The sequence below is a fragment of the Cherax quadricarinatus genome, chromosome 1, assembly GCF_038502225.1.
Source record: "Cherax quadricarinatus isolate ZL_2023a chromosome 1, ASM3850222v1, whole genome shotgun sequence".
Taxonomy (NCBI): domain Eukaryota; kingdom Metazoa; phylum Arthropoda; class Malacostraca; order Decapoda; family Parastacidae; genus Cherax; species Cherax quadricarinatus.
Window position 1 is genome coordinate 76,250,780 of NC_091292.1, and position 22,558 is coordinate 76,273,337.

The window sequence follows — 22,558 nt, forward strand, 5'->3', positions numbered from 1 at the left end:
CTACTTCAAGCAAGGCAAATTTGCTAAGGGTTATTGAACTTAATACAATAGATACATTTTACAATTTAAAAAAATGCATATATATTGCTGACACAATTTGGTTTTGTACCTTTCATAAGTAAAATATTGTTTTGGGTCTATTTAATCAAAGTTGCTTTACCACATGTACCCAGATGAAATATAGTACAAAGAAAATACTATCAAACAGATAGTCATAGAAAATGTTAGTACAGTGGACCCCCGGTTTTCAGCTGGTGCGGAAATTGGCTAATTCGGAAATACAGCACTTTTTTCAGCGAAATTTCCTCCTGGATTTCATGCATCTGCTCAGCAATTGTTGGAACCAGACGCGTTCACCTGGGCCGCTCTTACGTTCATGACTCACTCTTGGGCACGTTAACCCATAACCCTTTGACTGTCGCAACCCCATATCCTGAGGAGTCTCCTGTTGTCACAAAATATTTGAAAAAACTCAAATTATTTTTTCTTGTGAAATGATAATCTTTTCCCGATGGTAATGACACCAAAAATACAAAATTTGATGGAAAACTTACGGAGTTATGCTCTTGTGAAGTTAGCGACCTTGGTGATATTTACGAATCGGTGCTTTCACCCACTTTGAGCCCTATTTTCGGCTAATTCCATTGTTCCAGTCGACCAAACTCATAGCTATTTCTTTAGAATTCCATTTGTTCTATCGATTGAGTACAAGAAACTGCCGATTTACCAATTTCAACTACCCAATAAAATGGTCAGAAATTGGCAGTTTGGCCAATTTCATGCAAATTAAAAAAAATATGCCAATTTCAAAATAAGGTCCAGAATGAACAATGCAGACATTCCTGGCTCTAAAATAACATTTTCTTTGTTCATCAGTTACATTTCCAGGCCCCTCTGATATTACTCTTGCTTTCTATTTTGAATTTTTTTTTTTTCAAACAAAAAATACAAGATTTACTGTTATGTAGACTACTGCAATATTGTAATAATTGTATAAATAATGTCATCTCATTCATAGCTGCATATTAGAGTGGTGAGTTGGACATTTATTGGCCAATGACGTCATTTGTTTACTCTTGAACATAGGCAAAAATCAAACATTTCCCCCACTTTGAGCTCCATTTCATAGTAAAACCAATCAAAATCACTTCCATTTCTATAAAATGTTTTCCATTCTATCAACTGTGACTACGAAAATGAGAATATAACCATAAAAACTACACGAAAATACCTCAAAGTAGATGTTTTAATCCGAAAACACGGTCGGTTTTTTTTTCTCATTATGCACTCCTTGCTGCAGGATTTTTTTTTATACTGCGCACACTGACCACACAGACCCATTCTCTCACATGTGGGCCTACCAGCTTTCTCCCACTTGATTTGAAGCCGGTAGAATTTTTGAGTATATATATGTCAAACACATTGGCTCATGAGACGTATATATATGACCGAAACAGTCAAAGGGTTAAACTGTCCAAAAGTAGATCTACGTTCACTTGCGTAGCACTCCAAACATACAGTAGTTCTATGTTTTATTTCACGTGATTTCAAATGTAAAAAAAAATGTAGAACTATGTCCGGAGCACTATGCGAGTGAACGTAGATCTATGTTTGGACAGTTTAAGGGTTAAATGTCTTATTTTAAGCTATATAGACATTTTCATTAATCCATCTGATATTTTCTTCAAAATTATAGAAGAAACACATTACATAGCATATAAACATGCCTTAGTTACTCATTCACTAAGTGTCCCTCTAGTCTTAATGCCATAGTTATAATACTAATATACAATAATAATCACTCTTGGGCACATTAAATATCTTATTTTAGGTTAATATAGACATTTTCATTAATCCAGCTATGATACTTTCTTCAAAATTATATAAGAAACAAGTTACATAGCATATAACATATAAACATAGCATATAAACATGCAGTGTTTATATGCTATCAAGTGACGAGTCTGGTGGAGGGTAAACATTACGTTTTCTCTGGTTGAGCGTTAGAGAAAACTGTAAATCTGGCATCTGGCCCAGTCACAGCCCTTAACACACATTTGTTTACAATTCTATGCGTGAATTATTCATCACTTCTCCCTTTGTTTATGATGGCATCTAAAGGTAGTTGTTAAAAATTATTAAACTCTGTGAACATGGTTGGTTGATGACAATAATATGGCTGTGTTCTACAGTGTAAGTAGCCAGTAGGTGTAGCCCAGAGGGACTACTTGTATGTACCTACATCTACCGGCTACCTACACTGACTTCCTACAAATAAATACTACTCGCCTCTTGCCCTACATTAAGACTACAATTAATTTAAGGTAAGTAATGAATGTACTAACCACTGAAGAGCTGTGACACTAGTTATTCTCTACAAAATTTATTTTTTGTTAATATTTTTGGGTGTCTGAATCGGATTAATTAGATTTGCATTATTTCTTATGGGATATATTATTTCAGTTTTTGGCCATTTCGGATTTAGGTCAACCTTCTGGAACGGATTAATTACGAAAACCAGGGGTCTATTGTATTTATTAAATTAGTACAGTATATAATTGGACGTGACTTTCTTCCCTAAGCTGTCTGCATCCTTCTACTGGCCAGATTATGTACATGTGATAATCACCACAGCATGTATAACTTGTATTTTAATAGGGTGACCCAAAAAAAGAAAATGACACTATTGCCATCATTCAACACTTTCACCATCATTCACACATAATCATTATCTTTGCAGAGGTGTCCAGATTTTAAAGCTTAGATGTTACTCCAAACAGCCAATATCCCAAACCCCTCCTTCAAAGTGCAGGCTCGAGTCTGGCTAACTGGTTTCCCTGAATCCCTATCACATTCCAGTAGCTCATCAGGTTCCAAAAACCATTAGTCTCCATTCACTCCTATCTAACACACACACATGCCTGCTGCATGTTCAAGCCCCTTGCACACAAAACCTCTTTTACAGCTTTCTAGGTTGAATAGCACCTTGGTAATGTGGAATTCAGAATGAAGATTGAGCAAGGAGTCAGTGGTTGTCAGCAGTATTTGTTTTTCCTTTTTCCAGTAGTGTTTCTTTGTACTGAAAGTCATACTGCAGTGGTTTTCTGTCTTGTGGTTTTTCACAGAAAGAATGTTCAACTGTCTCAAAAATTTCATAGTGCCTTGTTTATATGTTTCTGCAGCACTTTTTTCATATGCACATACACATGTATGCATATACAGATACAAGGGTGCACACACTCGATCTCTTGCGCTCTCTCTCTTGCTCACACACACACCACCCCACCCCACCCCACCCACCCACCCACCCACCCACCCACCAGGCAGAACTACAAAGGGATCTGGACAGGCTGCAGATCTGGTCCAGCAATTGGCTCCTGGAGTTCAACCCCACCAAGTGCAAAGTCATGAAGATTGGGGAAGGGCAAAGAAGACCGCAGACAGAGTACAGTCTAGGGGGGCCAGAGACTACAAACCTCGCTCAAGGAAAAAGTATAACACCAGGCACATCTCCTGAAGCGCACATCAACCAAATAACTGCTGCAGCATATGGGCACCTGGCAAACCTCGGAACAGCATTCCGACATCTTAATAAGGAATCGTTCAGGACCCTGTAACCATGTACGTTTAGCCCATATTGGAGTATGCGGCACCAGTTTGGAACCCACACCTAGCCAAGCATAAACCATACCCCCGGCCGGGATTGAACCCACAGTCATAGAGTCTCAAAACTCCAGCCCGTCGCGTTAGCCACTAGACCAGCTAGCCACAATAAGATTCATCCAACTAGGTATATTTCTACACCATAGGAAAGTTAGCACAGGCACCTCTGTGACCACAAATGCAAGTTTTTACAGACGAATCTCCAGCTAGCGTGGCCGTGACGAACTCTAGCTCAAGTCCCTTCACTGCCGTCAACATGACTCAAGAAATCGTAATGACACGATTGCAATAGTGTCATTATGATTTCTTGAGTCTAGCCAAGCATGTAAAGAAACTAGAGAAAGTGAAAAGGTTTGCAACAAGACTAGTCCCAGAGCTAAGAGGTATGTCCTACGAGGAGGTTAAGGGAAATCAACCTGATGACACTGGAGGACAGGAGAGATAGGGGGGACATGATAACATACAAAATACTGAGAGGAATTGACAAGGTGGATAAAGACAGGATGTTCCAGAGATGGGACACAGCAACAAAGGGACACAGTTGGAAGTTGAAGACACAGATGAATCACAGGGATGTTAGGAAGTATTTCTTCAGCCACAGAGTAGTCAGGAAGTGGAATAGTTTGGGAAGTGATGTAGTGGAGGCAGGATCCATACATAGCTTTAAGCAGAGGTATGATGAAGCTCACAGTTCAGGGAGAGTGACCTAGTAGTGACCAGTGAAGAGGCGGGGCCAGGAGCTTGGACTCGACCCGTGCAACCTCAGCTAGGTGAGAACTAGGCGAATATGCACGTACACACACACACACACACACACACACACACACACACACACACACACACACACACACACACACACACACACACACACACACACACACACACACACACACACACACACACACACACACACACACACACACACACACACACTCACTCACTCACTCACTCACTCACTCACTCACTCACTCACTCACACTCTCTCTCTCTCTCTCTCTCTCTCTCTCTCTCTCTCTCTCTCTCTCTCTCTCTCTCTCTCTCTCTCTCTCTCTCTCTCTCTCTCTCTCTCTCACACTCACACTCACTCACTGTACAGACAGGAACCAGAGTGACAGAGGGAGAGGCAGTGGGAGGAGGAAAGGGCAAAATCAGTGTTTATCCATGGGCTTCAGGAGAGAGAGAGAGGAAAGGACACACTGAAAGATGGCAGGCAGAAAGAAAGGAGATTGAGAACATCATCACAGAAATAGGTGAAGAAGACATGGACGAGATTGTAAATTTTCAGAGAATAGGGGGGTACTTGAAGGGGAGAAAACGACCGATCAAGCTGATTCTCAGGACAGAATCAGTGCGGAACAGGATCCTCCAAGAGAAACCACGGTTGAAGTACTCGGCAGAGTACAAGAGGGTGTTCCTAGACAGAACACAAATAGAACGACAGCAGCTGAGGGAGAGGACAAAAAAGCAAAAGGAGCTAGGAAGGGAGACAAGGACGGAAAGGGCAGAGGTCAATCAGAGCAGGACAGAGCAGCAAGGGCAAGCACACACAGAACCATCCTCAGAATCTCACAACCTATCACACCATCCCAACACAAACTACAATCCATACTCACAGCTTCCACCCAACACCCAGCTATAGAATCCCACAGTATGCTACCAGATCTCCCACCCTCACAGGCCCCCCAAACCACAGTGTTGGAGAGGAAACTGAAGGTATGGTACTCAAACACTGATGGAATAATAAATAAGTGGGAGTGGCACAAAAGAGTCAAAGGCATCACCGGACATCACAACTCTCAGAGAAACCAAGCTTACAGGTATGATAACAGATGCCATCTTTCCAACAGGTTATCAGATCCTGAGGAAAGACAGAGGGAACAGGGGGGGTGGAGGAGTGGCACTGCTGATCAAAAACCAATGGAATTTTGATGAGCTGGAGAGAGGAGACAGCGGAGAAGCAAGCGATCACATAGCGGGAACGCTTCACTCTGGAGATCCCAAAGTGGTAATTGCAGTGATGTATAACCCACCACAGAACAGCAGGAGGCCAAGGCAAGAGTATGATGAGAGCAATAGAGCGATGGTTGACACACTGGCTGCAGTGGCCAGAAGAGCTCATGCATGCAGGGCAAAGCACCTGATCATGGGTGACTTGAACCACAAGGAAATCGATTGGAAGAACTTGGAGCCACATGGGGGCCAAGATACATGGAGGGCTAAGATGATGAAGGTGGTACTGGAAAACTTAATGTACCAACACATAAGGGACACTACAAGAGAGAGAGGAGAGGATGAACCAGTGAGACTGGACCTAGTATTCACCTTGAGTAGTGCAAATATTGAGGACATCACATATGAAAGACCCCTTGGGGCCAGCGATCATGTGGTTTTAATCTTCAAATACACAGTAGAGCTACAAGTGGAGTGGGAAGCAGGAAGGCCAGGGCAAATGAAGCCAAACTACAAGAAAGGGGACTACATGGGAATGAGGAATTTCCTGAACGGGGTTCAGTGGGACAGAGAACTGGCAGGGAAGCCAGTTAATGAGATGATGGAATATGTAACAACAATGTGCAAGGAGGCTGAGGAGAGGTTTTTACCCAAGGGTAACAGGAATAATGAAAAAGCCAGGATGAGCCCATGGTTCACCCAAAGGTGCAGGGAGGCAAAAACCAAGTGTGATAGGGAATGGAAGAAATATAGAAGGCAAAGGACCCAGGAGAATAAGGAGAGCAGTCGTAGAGCCAGAAATGAATATGCACAGATAAGAAGGGAGGCCCAACGACAATATGAAAATGACATAGCAGCGAAAGCCAAATCTGACCCGCTGTTATACAGCCACATCAGGAGGAAAACAACAGTCAAGGACCAGGTAATCAGGTTAAGAAAGGAAGGAGGAGAGACAAGAAATGACCGTGAAGTATGTGAGGAACTCAACAAGAGATTCAAAGAAGTGTTCACAGAGGAGACAGAAGGGGCTCCAGAAAGACGGAGAGGTGGGGTACACTACCAAGTGCTTGACACAGTAAACACAACCGAGGAAGAAGTGAAGATGCTTCTGAGTGAGCTAGATACCTCAAAGGCAATGGGGCCGGATAACATGTCTCCATGGGTCCTGAGAGGGAGCAGAGGCGCTATGTGTACCCCTAACAATATTCAATACATCTATCAAAACAGGGAAATTGCCCGAGGCATGGAAGACCGCAAATGTAGTCCCAATCTTTAAAAAAGGAGACAGACATGAAGCACTAAACTACAGACCAGTGTCACTTACATGTATAGTATGCAAAGTCATGGAGAAGATTATCAGGAGAAGAGTGGTGGAACACCTAGAAAGGAATGATCTCGTCAACAGCAGCCAACGTGGTTTCTTCAGGGACGGGAAATCCTGTGTTGTCACAAACCTACTGGAGTTCTATGACATGGTGACAGCAGTAAGACAAGAGAGAGAGGGGTGGGTAGATTGCACTTTCTTGGACTGCAAGAAGGCATTTGACACAGTTCCACACAAGAGATTAGTGCAAAAACTGGAGGACCAAGCAGGGATAACAGGGAAGGCACTACAATGGATCAGGGAATACTTGTCAAGAAGACAGCAGCGAGTCATGGTATGTGGCGAGGTGTCAGAGTGGGCGCCTGTGACCAGCGGGTTCCCACAGGGGTCAGTCCTAGGACCAGTGCTGTTTCTGGTATATGTGAACAACATGACGGAAGGAATAGACTCTGAAGTGTCCTTGTTTGCAGATGACGTGATGTTGATGAGAAGAATTCATTCGATCGAAGACCAGGCAGAACTACAAAGGGATCTGGACAAGCTGCAGACCTGGTCCAGCAATTAGCTCCTGGAGTTCAACCCCACCAAGTGCAAAGTCATGAAGATTGGGGAAGGGCAAAGAAGACCGCAGACGGAGTACAGTCTTGGGGGGCCAGAGACTACAAACCTCACTTAAGGAAAAAGATCTTGGGGTGAGTATAACACCAGGCACATCTCCTGAAGCGCTTATCAACCAAATAACTGCTGCAGCATATGGGTGCCTAGCAAACCTCAGAACATCATTCTGACATCTTAATAAGGAATCGTTCAGGACCCTGTACACCGTGTACGCTAGGCCCATATTGGAGTATGCGGCACCAGTTTGGAACCCACACCTAGCCAAGCACATAAAGAAACTAGAGAAAGTGCAAATGTTTGCAACAAGACTAGTCCCAGAGCTAAGAGGTATGTCCTACGAGGAGAGGTTAAGGAAAATCGACCTGACGACACTGGAGGACATGAGAGATAGGGGGGAAATGATAATGACATACAAAATACCGAGTGGAATTGACAAGGTGGACAAAGACAGGATGTTCCAGAGATGGGGAACAGCAACAAGGGGACACAGTTGGAAGTTGAAGACACAGATGAATCACAGGTATGTTAGGAAGTATTTCTTCAGTCACAGAGTAGTCAGGAAGTAGAATAGTGTGGGCAGCGATGTAGTGGAGGCAGGATCCATACATAGCTTTAAGCAGAGGTATGATAAAGTTCATGGTTCAGGGAGTGACCTAGTAGCAACCAGTTAAGAGGCAGGGCCAGGAGCTAGGACTTGACCCCTGTAACCTCACCTAGGTGAGCATGCACACACACACACACACGCACACAAAGAATTGGGAGGCACAAGTCGAAACTGCAGTAGCCAAGATAAGGGTCCTAGAAGTTGAGATAAATAGGCTGAAGCGAGTTACAGGGGCAGTGACCAGAGAAGACACAGCATATGAAGCTGCGAGGCCGAACAGGAAGGAAGGAATTATGAATTATGCTAAGGTCACATCAATCTGCCAAGGAGGACCAAGGAGTGAAAGGGAAGATCAGCTGGTTGCAGATGGAGAGGGTGATAGGTCGAATGCTGAGGCACAACAAGGCTATCAAGAGCCACTGGAAAAATCAAGGGAGAAACTGACCACATACAGGCAGGATCCAGAGTCACAGAGGGTGAGGCAATGGGAGGAAGAAAGGGCAAAATCAGTGTTTATCCATGGGCTTCAGGAGAGAGAGGAAAGGACACACACTGAAAGGCAGCAGGAAGAAAGAAAGGAGATTGAGAAAATCATCACGGAAATAGGTGAAGAGATGGACGAGATTGTAAATTTTCAGAGAATAGGGGGGTACTCGAAGGGGAGAAACTGACCAATCAAGCTGATTCTCAGGATGGAAACAGTGCGGAACAGGATCCTCCAAGAGAAACCACGATTGAAATACTCGGAAGAGTACAAGAAGGTGTTCCTAGACAGAGACAGAACAAAATCAGAACGACAGCAGCTGAGGGAGAGGACAAAAAAGCGAAAGGAGCTAGGAAAAGAGACAAGGAGGGAACCAGCAGAGGTCAGTCAGAGCAGGACAGAACAGCAAGGGCAAGCACACACACAACTACTCTCAGAACCATACAACCTATCACATCATCCCAACACACACTACAATCCATACCCACAGCCTCCACCCAACACCAAGCTATAGAATCCCACAGTATGCCACCAGGCCTCCCACCCTCACAGGCCCCCCAAACCACAGTGTTGGAAAGGAAACTGAAGGTATGGTACACAAACGCTGATGGAATAACAAATAAGTGGGAGGAGTGGCATGAAAGAGTCAAAGAAGCATCACCGGACATCATAGCTCTCACAGAAACCAAGCTTACAGGTATGATAACAGATGCCATCTTTCCAACGGGATACCAAATCCTGAGGAAAGACAGAGGGAACAGGGGGGGTGGAGGAGTGGCGTTGCTGATCAAAAATCGCTGGAATTTTGATGAGATGGAGAGAGGAGATAGCGGAGAAGAAAGTGATTACATAGTGGGAACACTTCACTCTGGAGGTCCCAAGGTGGTAATAGCAGTGATGTATAACCCACCACAGAACAGCAGGAGGCCAAGGCAAGAGTACGACGAGAGCAATAGAGCGATGGTTGACACACTGGCTAGAGTGGCCAGAAGAGCTCATGCATGCAGGGCAAAGCTCCTGATCATGGGTGACTTTAACCACAAGGAGATCGATTGGGAGAACTTGGACCCACATGGGGGCCAAGATGCATGGAGGGCTAAGATGATGGAGGTGGTACTGGAGAACTTCATGTACCAACACGTAAGGGACACTACAAGAGAGAGAGGAGAGGATGAACCAGCAAGGCTGGACTTAGTATTCACCTTCAGTAGTGCAGATATCGAGGACATCACATATGAAAGACCCCTTGGGGCCAGTGACCATGTGGTTTTAAGCTTCGAATACACAGTAGAGCTACAAGTGGAGGGAGAAGCAGGAAGGCCAGGATGAATGAAGCCAAACTACAAGAAAGGGGACTACACAGGAATGAGGAACTACCTGAACGGGGTTCAGTGGGACAGAGAACTGGCAGGGAAGCCAGTTAATGAGATGATGGAATATGTAGCAACAAAATGCAAGGAGGCTGAGGAGAGGTTTGTACCCAAGGGTAACAGGATTAATGAAAAAGCCAGGATGAGCCCATGGTTTACCCAAAGGTGCAGGGAGGCAAAAACCAAGTGTGCTAGGGAATGGAAGAAATATAGAAGGCAAAGGACCCAGGAGAATAAGGAGAACAGTCGTAGAGCCAGAAACGAATATGCACAGATAAGAAGGGAGGCCCAAAGACAATATGAAAATGACATAGCAGCGAAAGCCAAATCTGACCCGAAACTGTTGTACAGCCACATCAGGAGGAAAACAACAGTCAAGGACCAGGTAATCAGGCTAAGGAAGGAAGGAGGAGAGACAACAAGAAATGACCATGAAGTATGTGAAGAACTCAACAAGAGATTCAAAGAAGTGTTCACAGAGGAGACAGAAGGGACTCCAGAAAGACGGAGAGGTGGGGCACACCACCAAGTGCTGGACACAGTGCACACAACCGAGGAAGAAGTGAAGAGGCTTCTGAGTGAGCTAGATACCTCAAAGGCAATGGGGCCAGATAACATCTCCCCATGGGTATTGAGAGAGGGAGCAGAGGCGCTATGTGTACCCCTAACAACAATATTCAATACATCTATCGAAACAGGGAGATTGCCTGAGGCATGGAAGACAGCAAATGTAGTCCCAATCTTTAAAAAAGGAGACAGACATGAAGCATTAAACTACAGACCAGTGTCACTGACATGTATAGTATGCAAAATCATGGAGAAGATTATCAGGAGAAGAGTGGTGGAACACCTAGAAAGGAATGATCTCATCAACAGCAGCCAACATGGTTTCAGGGACGGGAAATCCTGTGTCACAAACCTACTGGAGTTCTATGACATGGTGACAGCAGTAAGACAAGAGAGAGAGGGGTGGGTGGATTGCATTTTCTTGGACTGCAAGAAGGCGTTTGACACAGTTCCACACAAGAGATTGGTGCAAAAACTGGAGGACCAAGCAGGGATAACAGGGAAGGCACTACAATGGATCAGGGAATACTTGTCAGAAAGACAGCAGCGAGTCATGGTACGTGGCGAGGTGTCAGAGTGGGCACCTGTGACCAGCGGGGTCCCGCAGGGGTCAGTCCTAGGACCAGTGCTGTTTCTGGTATTTGTGAACGACATGACGGAAGGAATAGACTCTGAGGTGTCCCTGTTTGCAGATGACGTGAAGTTGATGAGAAGAATACACTCGATCGAAGACCAGGCAGAACTACAAAGGGATCTGGACAGGCTGCAGACCTGGTCCAGCAATTGGCTCCTGGAGTTCAATCCCACCAAGTGCAAAGTCATGAAGATTGGGGAAGGGCAAAGAAGGCCGCAGACGGAGTACAGTCTAGGGGGTCAGAGACTACAAACCTCACTCAAGGAAAAAGATCTTGGGGTGAGTATAACACCAGGCACATCTCCTGAAGCGCACATCAACCAAATAACTGCTGCAGCATATGGGCGCCTAGCAAACCTCAGAACAGCATTCCGACATCTTAATAAGGAATCATTCAGGACCCTGTACACCGTGTATGTTAGGCCCATATTGGAGTATGCGGCACCAGTTTGGAACCCACACCTAGCCAAGCACGTGAAGAAACTAGAGAAAGTGCAAAGGTTTGCAACAAGACTAGTCCCAGAGCTAAGAGGTATGTCCTACGAGGAGAGGTTAAGGGAAATCAACCTGACGACACTGGAGGACAGGAGAGATAGGGGGGACATGATAACGACATACAAAATACTGAGAGGAATTGACAAGGTGGACAAAGACAGGATGTTCCAGAGATTGGACACAGTAACAAGGGGACACAGTTGGAAGCTGAAGACACAGATGAATCACAGGGATGTTAGGAAGTATTTCTTCAGCCACAGAGTAGTCAGTAAGTGGAATAGTTTGGGAAGCGATGTAGTGGAGGCAGGATCCATACATAGCTTTAAGCAGAGGTATGATAAAGCTCACGGCTCAGGGAGAGTGACCTAGTAGCGATCAGTGAAGAGGCGGGGCCAGGAGCTCGGACTCGACCCCCGCAACCTCAACTAGGTGAGTACACACACACACACACACACACACTCACTCACTCACTCACTCACTCACTCACTCACTCACTCACTCACACTCGCTGTCTCTCTCTTTCTTTCTTTCTTTTTGCTTATGTTATATATACTGGGTAAGTAGAATATACAAATAATGTACATGACACAAGAGGGTAAAGACACAGCTTTATGGATAAAAATGTTTTTTTATTAATAACACATTGGCCGATTCCCACCAAGGCAGGATGGCCCGAAAAAGAAAAACTTTCATCATCATTCACTCCATCACTGTCTTGCCAGAGGGGTGCTTTACACTACAGTTTATAAAACTGCAACATTAACATCTCTCATTCAGAGTGTAAACACTGTACTTCCCATCTCCAGGACTCAAGTCCGGCTTGCTTGTTTCCCTGAATCCCTTCAAAAATGTTACTTTGCTCATACTCCAACAGCACGTCAAGTATTAAAAAGCATTTCTCTCCATTCACTTCTATCAAATATCCTCACGCATGCTTGCTGGAAGTCCAAGCCCCTCGCACACAAAACCTCCTTTATCCCCCTCTCTCCAACCTTTCCTAGGCCGACCCCTACCCTGCATTCCCTCCACTACAGATTTATACACTTTCGAAGTCATTCTGTTTTGTTCCATTCTCTCTACATGTCCAAACCATCTCAACAACCCTTCCTCAGCCCTCTGGACAATAGTTTTGGCAATCCCGCACCTCTTAACTTCCAAACTACGAATTCTCTGTATTATATCCACACCACACATTGCCCTCGGACATGACGTCTCCACTCCTCCAGCCTTCTCCTCGCTGCCACATTCATTACCCATGCTTCACACCCATATTAGAGTCTTGGTAAAACTATGCTCTCATACATTTCCCTCTTTGCTTCCAAGGACAAAGTTATTTGTCTCCACAGACTCCTAAGTGCACCGCTCACCCTTGTCCCCTCATCAATTCTATGATTCACCTCGTCTTTCATAGACCCATCTGCTGACAAGTCCACTCCCAAATATCTGAACACATTCACCTCCTCCATACTCTCTCCCTCTATTCTGATATCCAGTCTTTCGTCACCTAATCTTTTTGTTATCCTCATAACCTTACTCTTTCCTACATTCACTTTTAATTTTCTTCTTTTACATACCCTACCAAATTCATCCACCAACCTCTGCAGCTTCTCTTCAGAATCTCCCAAGAGCACAGTGTCATCAGCAAAAAGCAACTGTGACAAGTCTCACTTTGTTTGATTCTTTATCTTTTAACTCCACACCTCTTGCCAAGACCCTCACATTCACTTCTCTTACAACCCCATCTATAAATACATTGAACAACCACGGTGACATCACACATCCTTGTCTAAGGCCTACTTTTACTGGGAAATAATCTCCCTTTTTCCTACATACTCTAACCTGAGCCTCGCTATCCTCGTAAAAACTCTCCACTGCTTTCAGTAACGTACCTCCTATACCATACACCTGCAACATCTGCCACATTGCCCCCTATCCACCCTGGCATATGCCATTTCCAAATCCATAAATGCCCCAAACACCTCTAGCTTTATCTAAATACTGTTCACCTATGTTTCACTGTAAACACTTGGTCTACACACCCAGTACCTTTCCTAAAGCCTCCTTGTTCATCCGCTATCCTACTCTCCGTCTTACTTTTAATTCTTTCAATAATAACTCTACCATACACTTTACCAGGTATACTCGACAGACTTATCCTGGAGTTTACCTGGAGAGAGTTCCGGGGGGGTCAATGCCCCCGCGGCCCGGTCTGTGACCAGGCCTCGTATAATTTTTGCACTCTTTTGTCCCATTTGCCTTTATACAAAGGAACTATGCATGCTCTCTGCCAATCCATAGGTACCTTACCCTCTTCCATACATTTATTAAATAATAGCACCAACCACTCCAAAACTATATATCCACCTGCTTTTAACATTTCTATCTTTATTCCATCAATTGCAGCTGTCTCACCCCCTTTCATTCTACCCACTGCCTCATGAACTTCCCCCACACTCACAACTGGCTCTTCCTCACTCCTACAAGATGTTATTCCTCCTGCCCTATACACGAAATCACAGCTTCCCTATCTTATCAATATTTAATAATTCCTCAAAATATTCCCTCCATCTTCCCGATACCTCTAACTCTCCATTTAACAACTCTCCTCTCCTATTTTTAACTGTCAAATCCATTTGTTCCCTAGGCTTCCTCAACTTATTAATCTCACTCCAAAACTTTTTCTTGTTATCAACAAAATTTGTTGATAACATCTCACCCACTCTCTCATTTGCTCTCTTTTTACAGTGCTTCACCACTCTCTTATCTCTCTTTCTCTCCATATACTCTTCCCTCTATGCATCACTTTTACTTTGTAAAAACCTCTCATATGGTAGCTTTTTCTCCCTTACTACTCTCTTTACATCATCATTCCACCAATCGCTCCTCTTCCCTCCCACACCCACTTTCCTGTAACCACAAACTTCTGTTGAACACACTAACACTACACTTTTAAACCTACCCCATACATCTTCTACCCCATTGCCTATACTCTCACTAGCCCATCTATCCTCCAATAGTTGTTTATATCTTACCCTGACTGCCTTCTCTTTTAGTTTATAAACCTTCACCTCACTCTTACTTGGTGCTTTTTTTTATGTTCCTTGTATCCCATCTACCTTTTACTCACTGTAGCTACAACTGAAAAGTGATTTATATATCTGTGGCCCCTCAATAAACATGTACATCCTGAAGTCTACTCAACAGTCTTTTATCTACCAATACATAGTCCAACAAACTACTGTCATTATACCCTACATCATATCTTGTATACTTATTTATCCTCTTTTTCTTAAAATATGTATTACCTATAACTAAACCCTTTTCTATACAAAGTTCAATCAAAGGGCTCCCATTATTATTTACACCTGGCACCCCAAACTTACCTACCACACCCTCTCTAAATGTTTCTCCTAATTTAGCATTTAGGTCCCCTACCACAATTACTCACTTGGTTCAAAGGTTCCTATACATTCACTTAACATCTCCCAAAATCTCTCTCTCTCTCTCCTCTACACTCCTCTCTTCTCCAGGTGCATACACGCTTATTATGACCCACTTTTCGCATCCAGCCTTTATTTTAATCCACATAATCCTTGAATTTACACATTTATATTACTTCTCCTTCCATAACTGATCCTTCAACATCCTTCAATTTAACATAGTTTAAAATATCTCTAAAGTCTATTTGCTTCTTAAACTTGTATGAGAGACTGCATGTGCTATATTCTGGTAACTAGGGCTAATAAATGGGCTATATAAATTAATGTGTGCCAAGAGAAATGAAACTGAATACATATTTAAATAATTTAAACACCTCTTCCATCCTGTTAGTATTGGAATATCATTGAAATACATATGCAGTTCATGGAAGAAGCAAGATTCAAGCTCATGACAAACCAAAGCTAAAAATAGCAGGTCAGTGCTCTAATGCAGCATTCAGCAACTTATGGCCTGCGAGCCGTAGGTCAAATGATGTTAAATATATGTCACTTTAGTATGCATCATTATTACCTCTGTTTATTAACTGTGGTGATAGGTGTGGCCCACCATCCACTCAGACAAGGGCCCTGGCCCTAGGCAGGACAACGTTGCCAGTCCCTGCTCTGATGACAGTACCGTGCTGGACAAAGCTTTTAAGGCCAGTATCCCCAAACTAACAAGCATTGTCTTGTTAGTTTTAGGATTAATTTGCCATGGGTTCAGATCCTGCCTGTTTCAAGAGTTGTTCACAATCCCATTATGATTTCACCAGTCATTGATACTGATATAATTCTGTGTTTTTAAACATTTTAGTGGTTTGTACCATTGTTTATTGTGAAGTTTGTGTGTGTTATATCTTCCATCACTCTGACCCATTGTGACAGAGTTCCTGAATAATCAATGTAAATTAATGCCTCATTAAATAGTTACAATTTTAGCACACTGATTTGAAGCACATTTCTATTTTTCTCTTAGGGTGCACTCTATGGCAGTGACACAGTCGAAAAGGTATTGTAAGTGTGGTGGATACTAGCATGCTCAGCTGGCAGGATATCAAGTACTGCAGTCTGAAAAAAGATGCATTCTTTCCAAATTATATACATTTGCATTTTATTCCTTTGTTGACCCTAAAAGATTGCATCCTTTACAAACTATTATTTTCTAGATATCCAGTCAAGGCTACTTTTAAATTGCTTGCTTGCTTTGTGTGGAACTAATTTCCTCGTAATAATTTAGGAAACGTATTTATGAAGATAATCCTCTGCTTCTGCCTCTAAAAATAATCCTTTGCTTCTGCCTCTCAGAAAAAGAAAGCTTTTAGAAACTTTGTATTGTTAGTGGGAGAAAATGAATCCTTTAATACACTGAAGTACATAGTTATTTGTTTTACTATATGAAAAAGTACCCTCCCACTCGATACTGCCTGACAGTCTGACCATATCCATCCTACCTTTACTTCTTGCATTTAAAAATCTGTGATTAATTTTATTCTCTGAACTTACAGCAGTTTGTAATTGAGATTACCTTAACAAAATGGAAGAAAAAGATTGCTCATTACAAAACAAAAAAATGGCTTTGTAAATGGGTAAATGTTCAGATATTAGAATCCTCATATTTTGTTACAAGAACTACCAGTCACTTTAAAAATTTAAGCATTCCTCTGAATTTCATAATATATATAAATATGTACACAGTGGAACCTTGGTACTCTAATAGCTCCCTACTCAAACAATTTGGTATTCGAACACTGGTAAAAAAAATCACTCGGTAGCCGACCGTTTGCTTGGCACTTGACCAAACAAACACGACCTGCCAGAACTTCACTATAAACTATTTTGTGTTTCTTTGCATTTTTTTTTTTTTTTATATTATTTGTATAAGTCACCATGGGGCCTAAGAAGATTATTGATAACAGCCAACCAAAAAGAAAATTGGGTGGGAAAAATTCATTTGGTACTTGAACAGATCGGCACTCAAACAGCCTTCTGGAACGAAATAAGCTGGAGTATTGAGGTTCCACTGTGTGTTTTTAATTTGAATACCTGCCTTATGCATGTTTGTAAATGGTTGGCAGTATTTAAGGCAACCAAAGTAATACTCAGTATATACTGGGTATTACTTTTTCTTCCCTGTTGTTTTGGCACTTTTAGCATTTTACTTTGCCTCCATTATGTTGCTATATATTTATATTTTTGTAACATCTTTCATAAAATTCAATTTAGGCATCTCTTGGCCTGTTGAAAGCATTTTGATTTTTTAATTCAGTGTGGGGATCAACCTTAACATATTAAAATAGTCTCCTGTTGATTTACAAGAAGATTAAAGTTATGTATTGAATTTATTATCTCCAAATGTCTTGCTATAATAATCCTTGTTTCAAGATGATAACCAAATAATTTAAGGAACACTGTATTCATATACTACATTCCACTTTAGTTGATTAACCAATATTATTAATATTGTTTAAGTATAATTTTCATATGGTTTTTATTGGTGCCAATTAACTCATTCTTTGTCTTAAACTATTATAACATATTAATTACTCTATGCATGTCATTTATTTATTATTTGCATGAAATTTCAAAATGTAGATTATGGCAGTTTTCAGTTTGATGAACACTAGAATAAGCAGAAAAAATTCTAAGCTGACCCTCTTCTATTCAAATAATGTTCACTTATTAATATGAAGAATGACTGAACTGATACAGCATCCAATAGCTGGTTCTGATACCTTCAGACACAAAGAACAAGTAATATTCTAAAACATATTTATGATAATACATACTAAAGTGTTACTTTTATAAATATAACATTACTATTTTGGCCTTTTAAAAATTGAATTGCAGTATGTTATCTTCTTAACCCCTTGACTGTCGCAACCCCCAATCCTGAGGTGTCTCCTGGTGTCGCAAAATTTCAAAAAAAAAAAAAAAAAAAAAAAAAAAATTCTTATAAAATGATAGAATTTTTTCCTGATTGTAATAACACCAAAAGAACGAAATTTGATGGAAAACTGACGGAATTACGCACTCGCTAAGTTAGCGACCTCGGCAATATTTACAAATCGGCGATTTCGCCCACTTTGAGCCCTATTTTTGGCTAATTCCATTGTTCCAGTCTCCCAAACTCATAGCTATTTCTTTAGAACTACGTTTTTTTCTATCAATTGAGTACAAGAAACTGCCCATTTACCGATTTCAGCTACCCAATAATGTGGTCAGAAATTTGCAATTTGGCCAATTTCACAAAAATTTAAAAATGTGACAATTTCAAAATAAGGTCCAGAATGAACAATGCAGACATTCCTGGCTCTAAAATAACATTTTCTTTGTTCAGCAGTCACATCTCCAGGCCCCTCTGATATTACTCTTGCTTTCTATTTTGAATTTTTATTCAAACAAAAAATAGAAGATTTACTGTTATGCAGACTACTGCAATACTGTAATAATTGTACAAATAATGTCAACCCATTCATGACTGCATATTAGAATGGCTAGTTGGACATTTATTGGACAATGACATCAATTGTTTACTTTTGAACATCGGAAAAAATCAAACATATCCCCTACTTTGAGCTCCATTTCCAGGTTCTTTTCATAGTAAAACCAATCAAAATCACCTCTATTTCTATAATATGTTTTTCATTCTATCAAATGAGATCAAGAAAACGAGAATACAACCATAAATACTATACGAAAATAGACCACAAAGTCGGCATTCTAATTAAAAGAAACGGTCGGAGTTTTTTTTTTCTCATTATGCACTGCATGCTCCAGGATTTTTTTTAATACGGTGCACACTGACCACACAGACCCATTCTCTCACATGTGGGCCTACCAGCTTTCTCCTGCTTGATTTGAAGCCGCTAGAATTTATGAGTATATGTACGTCAAACACGGTGGCTCGTAAGACGTATATATACGACCGAAACAGTCAAGAGTTAAATGTGCTTTTGAACTATAATATGGATGTGAGCTAAAGAATAGCAGTACAATATATACACTGTCAGTAATACAAATGAAAGAGGGGTGGGTAAAGCAGCTGGGATTGATGGGATCAAGAAATGCTAAAAGCACATGGGAATATTGTTTTGGAGGGGTTGGTGCTTTTGTTTAATGTATGAAAGAGGGGAAGGTACCTAGGTATTGGCAGTGTGTGTGTGTATAGTTCTTTAGTATTAAGGGAAGGGGGACAAAAGAGTGTAATAACTTGAGGGGGAATAAGCTTGTCATGTATACCAGGTAAAGTGTATGATGGTTATTATTGAAAGAATTAAGAGTAAGCTGGAGTGCAGGATTGCAGATGAACAAGGAGGCTCTAGGAAGGGTAGGGGATGTGTAGGCAAAGTGTTTAGATTGAAGCGTATAAGTTAACAATATTTAGATAAAGGTAAGGAAGTTTTTGCTGCATTTATGGATTTAGAAAAGGCGTATGATAGGAGAGCAATGTGGCAGATGTTGCTAATGTATAGAATAGGTGGTAGGTTACCGAAACCAGTTAAGAGTTCTTATGAGGATAGCGAGACTAAGGTTAGGGTATGTAGGAGAGAGGGAGATTATTTTCCAGTATAAGTAGGCCTTAGACAGGGATGCATGATGTCTCAAGAAATCGTAATGACACGATTGCAAACAAACCATACCCCCGGCCGGGATTGAACCCGCGGTCATAGTCTCAAAACTCCAGCCCGTCGCGTTTGCCACTAGACCAGCTAGCCACAATAAGAATCATCCAACTAGGTATATTTCTACACCATAGGAAGGTTAGCACAGGCACCACTGTGACCACAAATGCAAGTGGCTAACGCGATGGGCTGGAGTTTTGAGACTCTATGACTGCGGGTTCAATCCCGGCTGGGGGTATGGTTTGTTTGCAATCGTGTCATTACGATTTCTTGAGTCATGTTGACGGCAGTGAAGGGACTTGAGCTAGAGTTCGTCACGGCCACGCTAGCTGGAGATTCGTCTGTAAAAACTTGCATTTGTGGTCACAGTGGTGCCTGTGCTAACCTTCCTATGGTGTAGAAATATACCTAGTTGGATGAATCTTATTGTGGCTAGCTGGTCTAGTGGCTAACGCGACGGGCTGGAGTTTTGAGACTCTATGACCGCGGGTTCAATCCCGGCCGGGGGTATGGTTGGTTATGCATGATGTCACTGTGGTTGCTGAACATACAGTGGAACCTCAGTTTTTGAACATAATTGGTTCCTAGATGTTGTTTGAACTGTGAAAGGTTCAATGTCCAAAATAGTATTTCCCAGGCTTTAATTTTCAGCCTTGCACACTGGAGGATGTTGAACTGACCCTTCCAAAAGTCTGAATGTTAGGTCAGTGTCAGATGTCACTTGGAAGCACTTTTGAAACAGGGCAGTCATGTAAAGATTTTTACAACCAACTTTTAAACAAGCTGGAAGGTTTGGACTCCCGAAAAATGTTAAAAGACTGGGTCAGTTTTTTTTCTAAGCAAAATTGTTCGGAATCCGGCTCGTTTGAGGTCCAGTACGTTTGAATGCAGAGGTTCACTGTATATATAAATGGGGTTGTAAAAGTGATGCTAGTGTGTTGGGAAGAGGTGTGGGATTAAAACATATAGAACCTAATACAGGGTAAGTGTGTTCACAGTTGCTTTCTGCTGATGACACTGTGCTTTTGGGAGATTCTGAAGATAAGTTACAAAGGATGGTGGACAAATTTGGGTGGATATGTAAATGAAGGAAATTGAAAGTGAATATAGGAAAGAGCAAAGTAACAAAAAATTTAGGTAAAGATTGGATATCAGATTAGGAGGATGGAATATGGAGGAAGTGAATGTGTTCAGATATTTAGGAGTGGACTTGTCAGTGAATGGGTCTATGCAAGATGAGAGAAACCATAGAATTGGTGAGGGGGGGGGTGAAGGTAGGTGGCACATTGAGACATCTGTGGAGACCAAGAATGTTATCCATGGAAACAAAAAAAAAAAAAAAAAAAAAAAAAAAAAAAAAAAGGGGGGGGGGGGGGGGATGTATGAGAGTATAGTGGTACCAACACACTCTTGTATGGGTGTGAAGAATGGGTTATGAATGTTGCAACAAGAAGACTGGAAGCAGTAGAGCTGTCATGGCTGAGGGCATTGTGTGGTATAAATATTATGCATTGAATTCATGGTTTGGAGATTAGGATGAGGTACAGGATTACTAAAAGTATTATCCAGAGAGCTGAGGAGGGGCTGTTAACCTGTAAACGGTCCAAACGTATATATAAGTTTTTTTCAACATTTGAAAGTATGTATAAAAAGTAGATCATCTTTTTGTTTTTTTACATTTGAAAGTGTGTAAGAAAACTTTGATCTACTTTTTTTTTTTTTGTTATACAGTGGAACCTCAAATATCGAACTTTCTTTGTTCCAGATGGCTGTTCGAGTGCCGTTACCAAACAAATTTATTCCCATCAGGAATAATGTAAATTAAACTAGTTCATTTCAGATCTTCAAAAATACACTTATAAAAGCACTTAAAAAATACACTTACATAATTGGTTGAGTTGGGAACAGTTCAATATTTGAGTTTCCACTGTATTTGAAAATAGTATGTAAAAAAAACGTAGATCTACTTTTGTAGCACTACACATGTGAACGTAGATCTGCTTGGACCGTTTACGGGTTAAGGTGGTTTGAACATTGAGAGCATGGAGGCAAATTGGATGACTTGGAGGGTGTACAAATCTGTAGTGCAGGCTGGGTAGGGGCTGCCCTTAGGAATTTTAGAGAGGGGGGAGAAAAGGAGGTCTTGTCTGTGAGGAGGCTTGGACACTCAGCAGTTGGGTGTGCATGTTAGATAGGAGCATGTGGGGGCAAGTGGTTTTTATGACTTGAGCTGTTTGGAGTGTGAGCAAGGTTACAATTATGAAGAGATTCAGGAAAATTGGTTAACCAGACTTGAATCCTGGAGGTGGAAAGTACAGTGCCTTCACTCTGGAGGAGGGGTGGGGATATTTGCAGTTTGGAGGGGCACCTGAACTGTAGTAGTGACATGCCTCTGGCTAGACAGTGATAGTGCGAGTGATGGTGAAAGCACGTCTTCTTTTCTGGGTCACCCTGCCTCGGTGGGAGATGGCAAGTGTGTAAAAAAAAAAAAAAAAGTTTTCTAATCTATTAATCTTAAATTTATTAAAATAATATTACATACAATGTAGCATCGATGAATTTATTACTTGAAGTTTTGTTTATAGTTATCAGATGTTCAGTGTTAGGTTTATAAAATTATTGAATTTGGAGTTGCTTTAAAATGCTTTCAAACCTCATAGACTTGGATGTTGTTGTCAATATTTTAATGAGGTCCAGTTGCATCTGACAATGTTTAATATTTTTATTTCAGTTTTCTTTGATACACTG

General features: G+C 41.7%; 1 protein-coding gene across 7 annotated transcripts in view; it reads left to right on the forward strand.

Annotated features, from left to right (window-relative positions):
• The window catches only part of nuf (rab11 family-interacting protein nuf), an 820,792-nt gene that overhangs the window by 793,956 nt on the left and 4,278 nt on the right, over positions 1 to 22,558 (forward strand). For 6 of the 7 annotated variants that reach the window (XM_070082903.1, XM_070082918.1, XM_070082924.1 and 3 more), the window contains one exon: positions 16,165 to 16,197. The exons of the other annotated variant lie outside the window; for it this stretch is intronic. In XM_070082903.1, the coding sequence (XP_069939004.1) occupies positions 16,165 to 16,197 (33 nt within the window). The remainder of the gene's footprint in view (positions 1 to 16,164; positions 16,198 to 22,558) is intronic. 7 annotated transcript variants of the gene reach the window in all.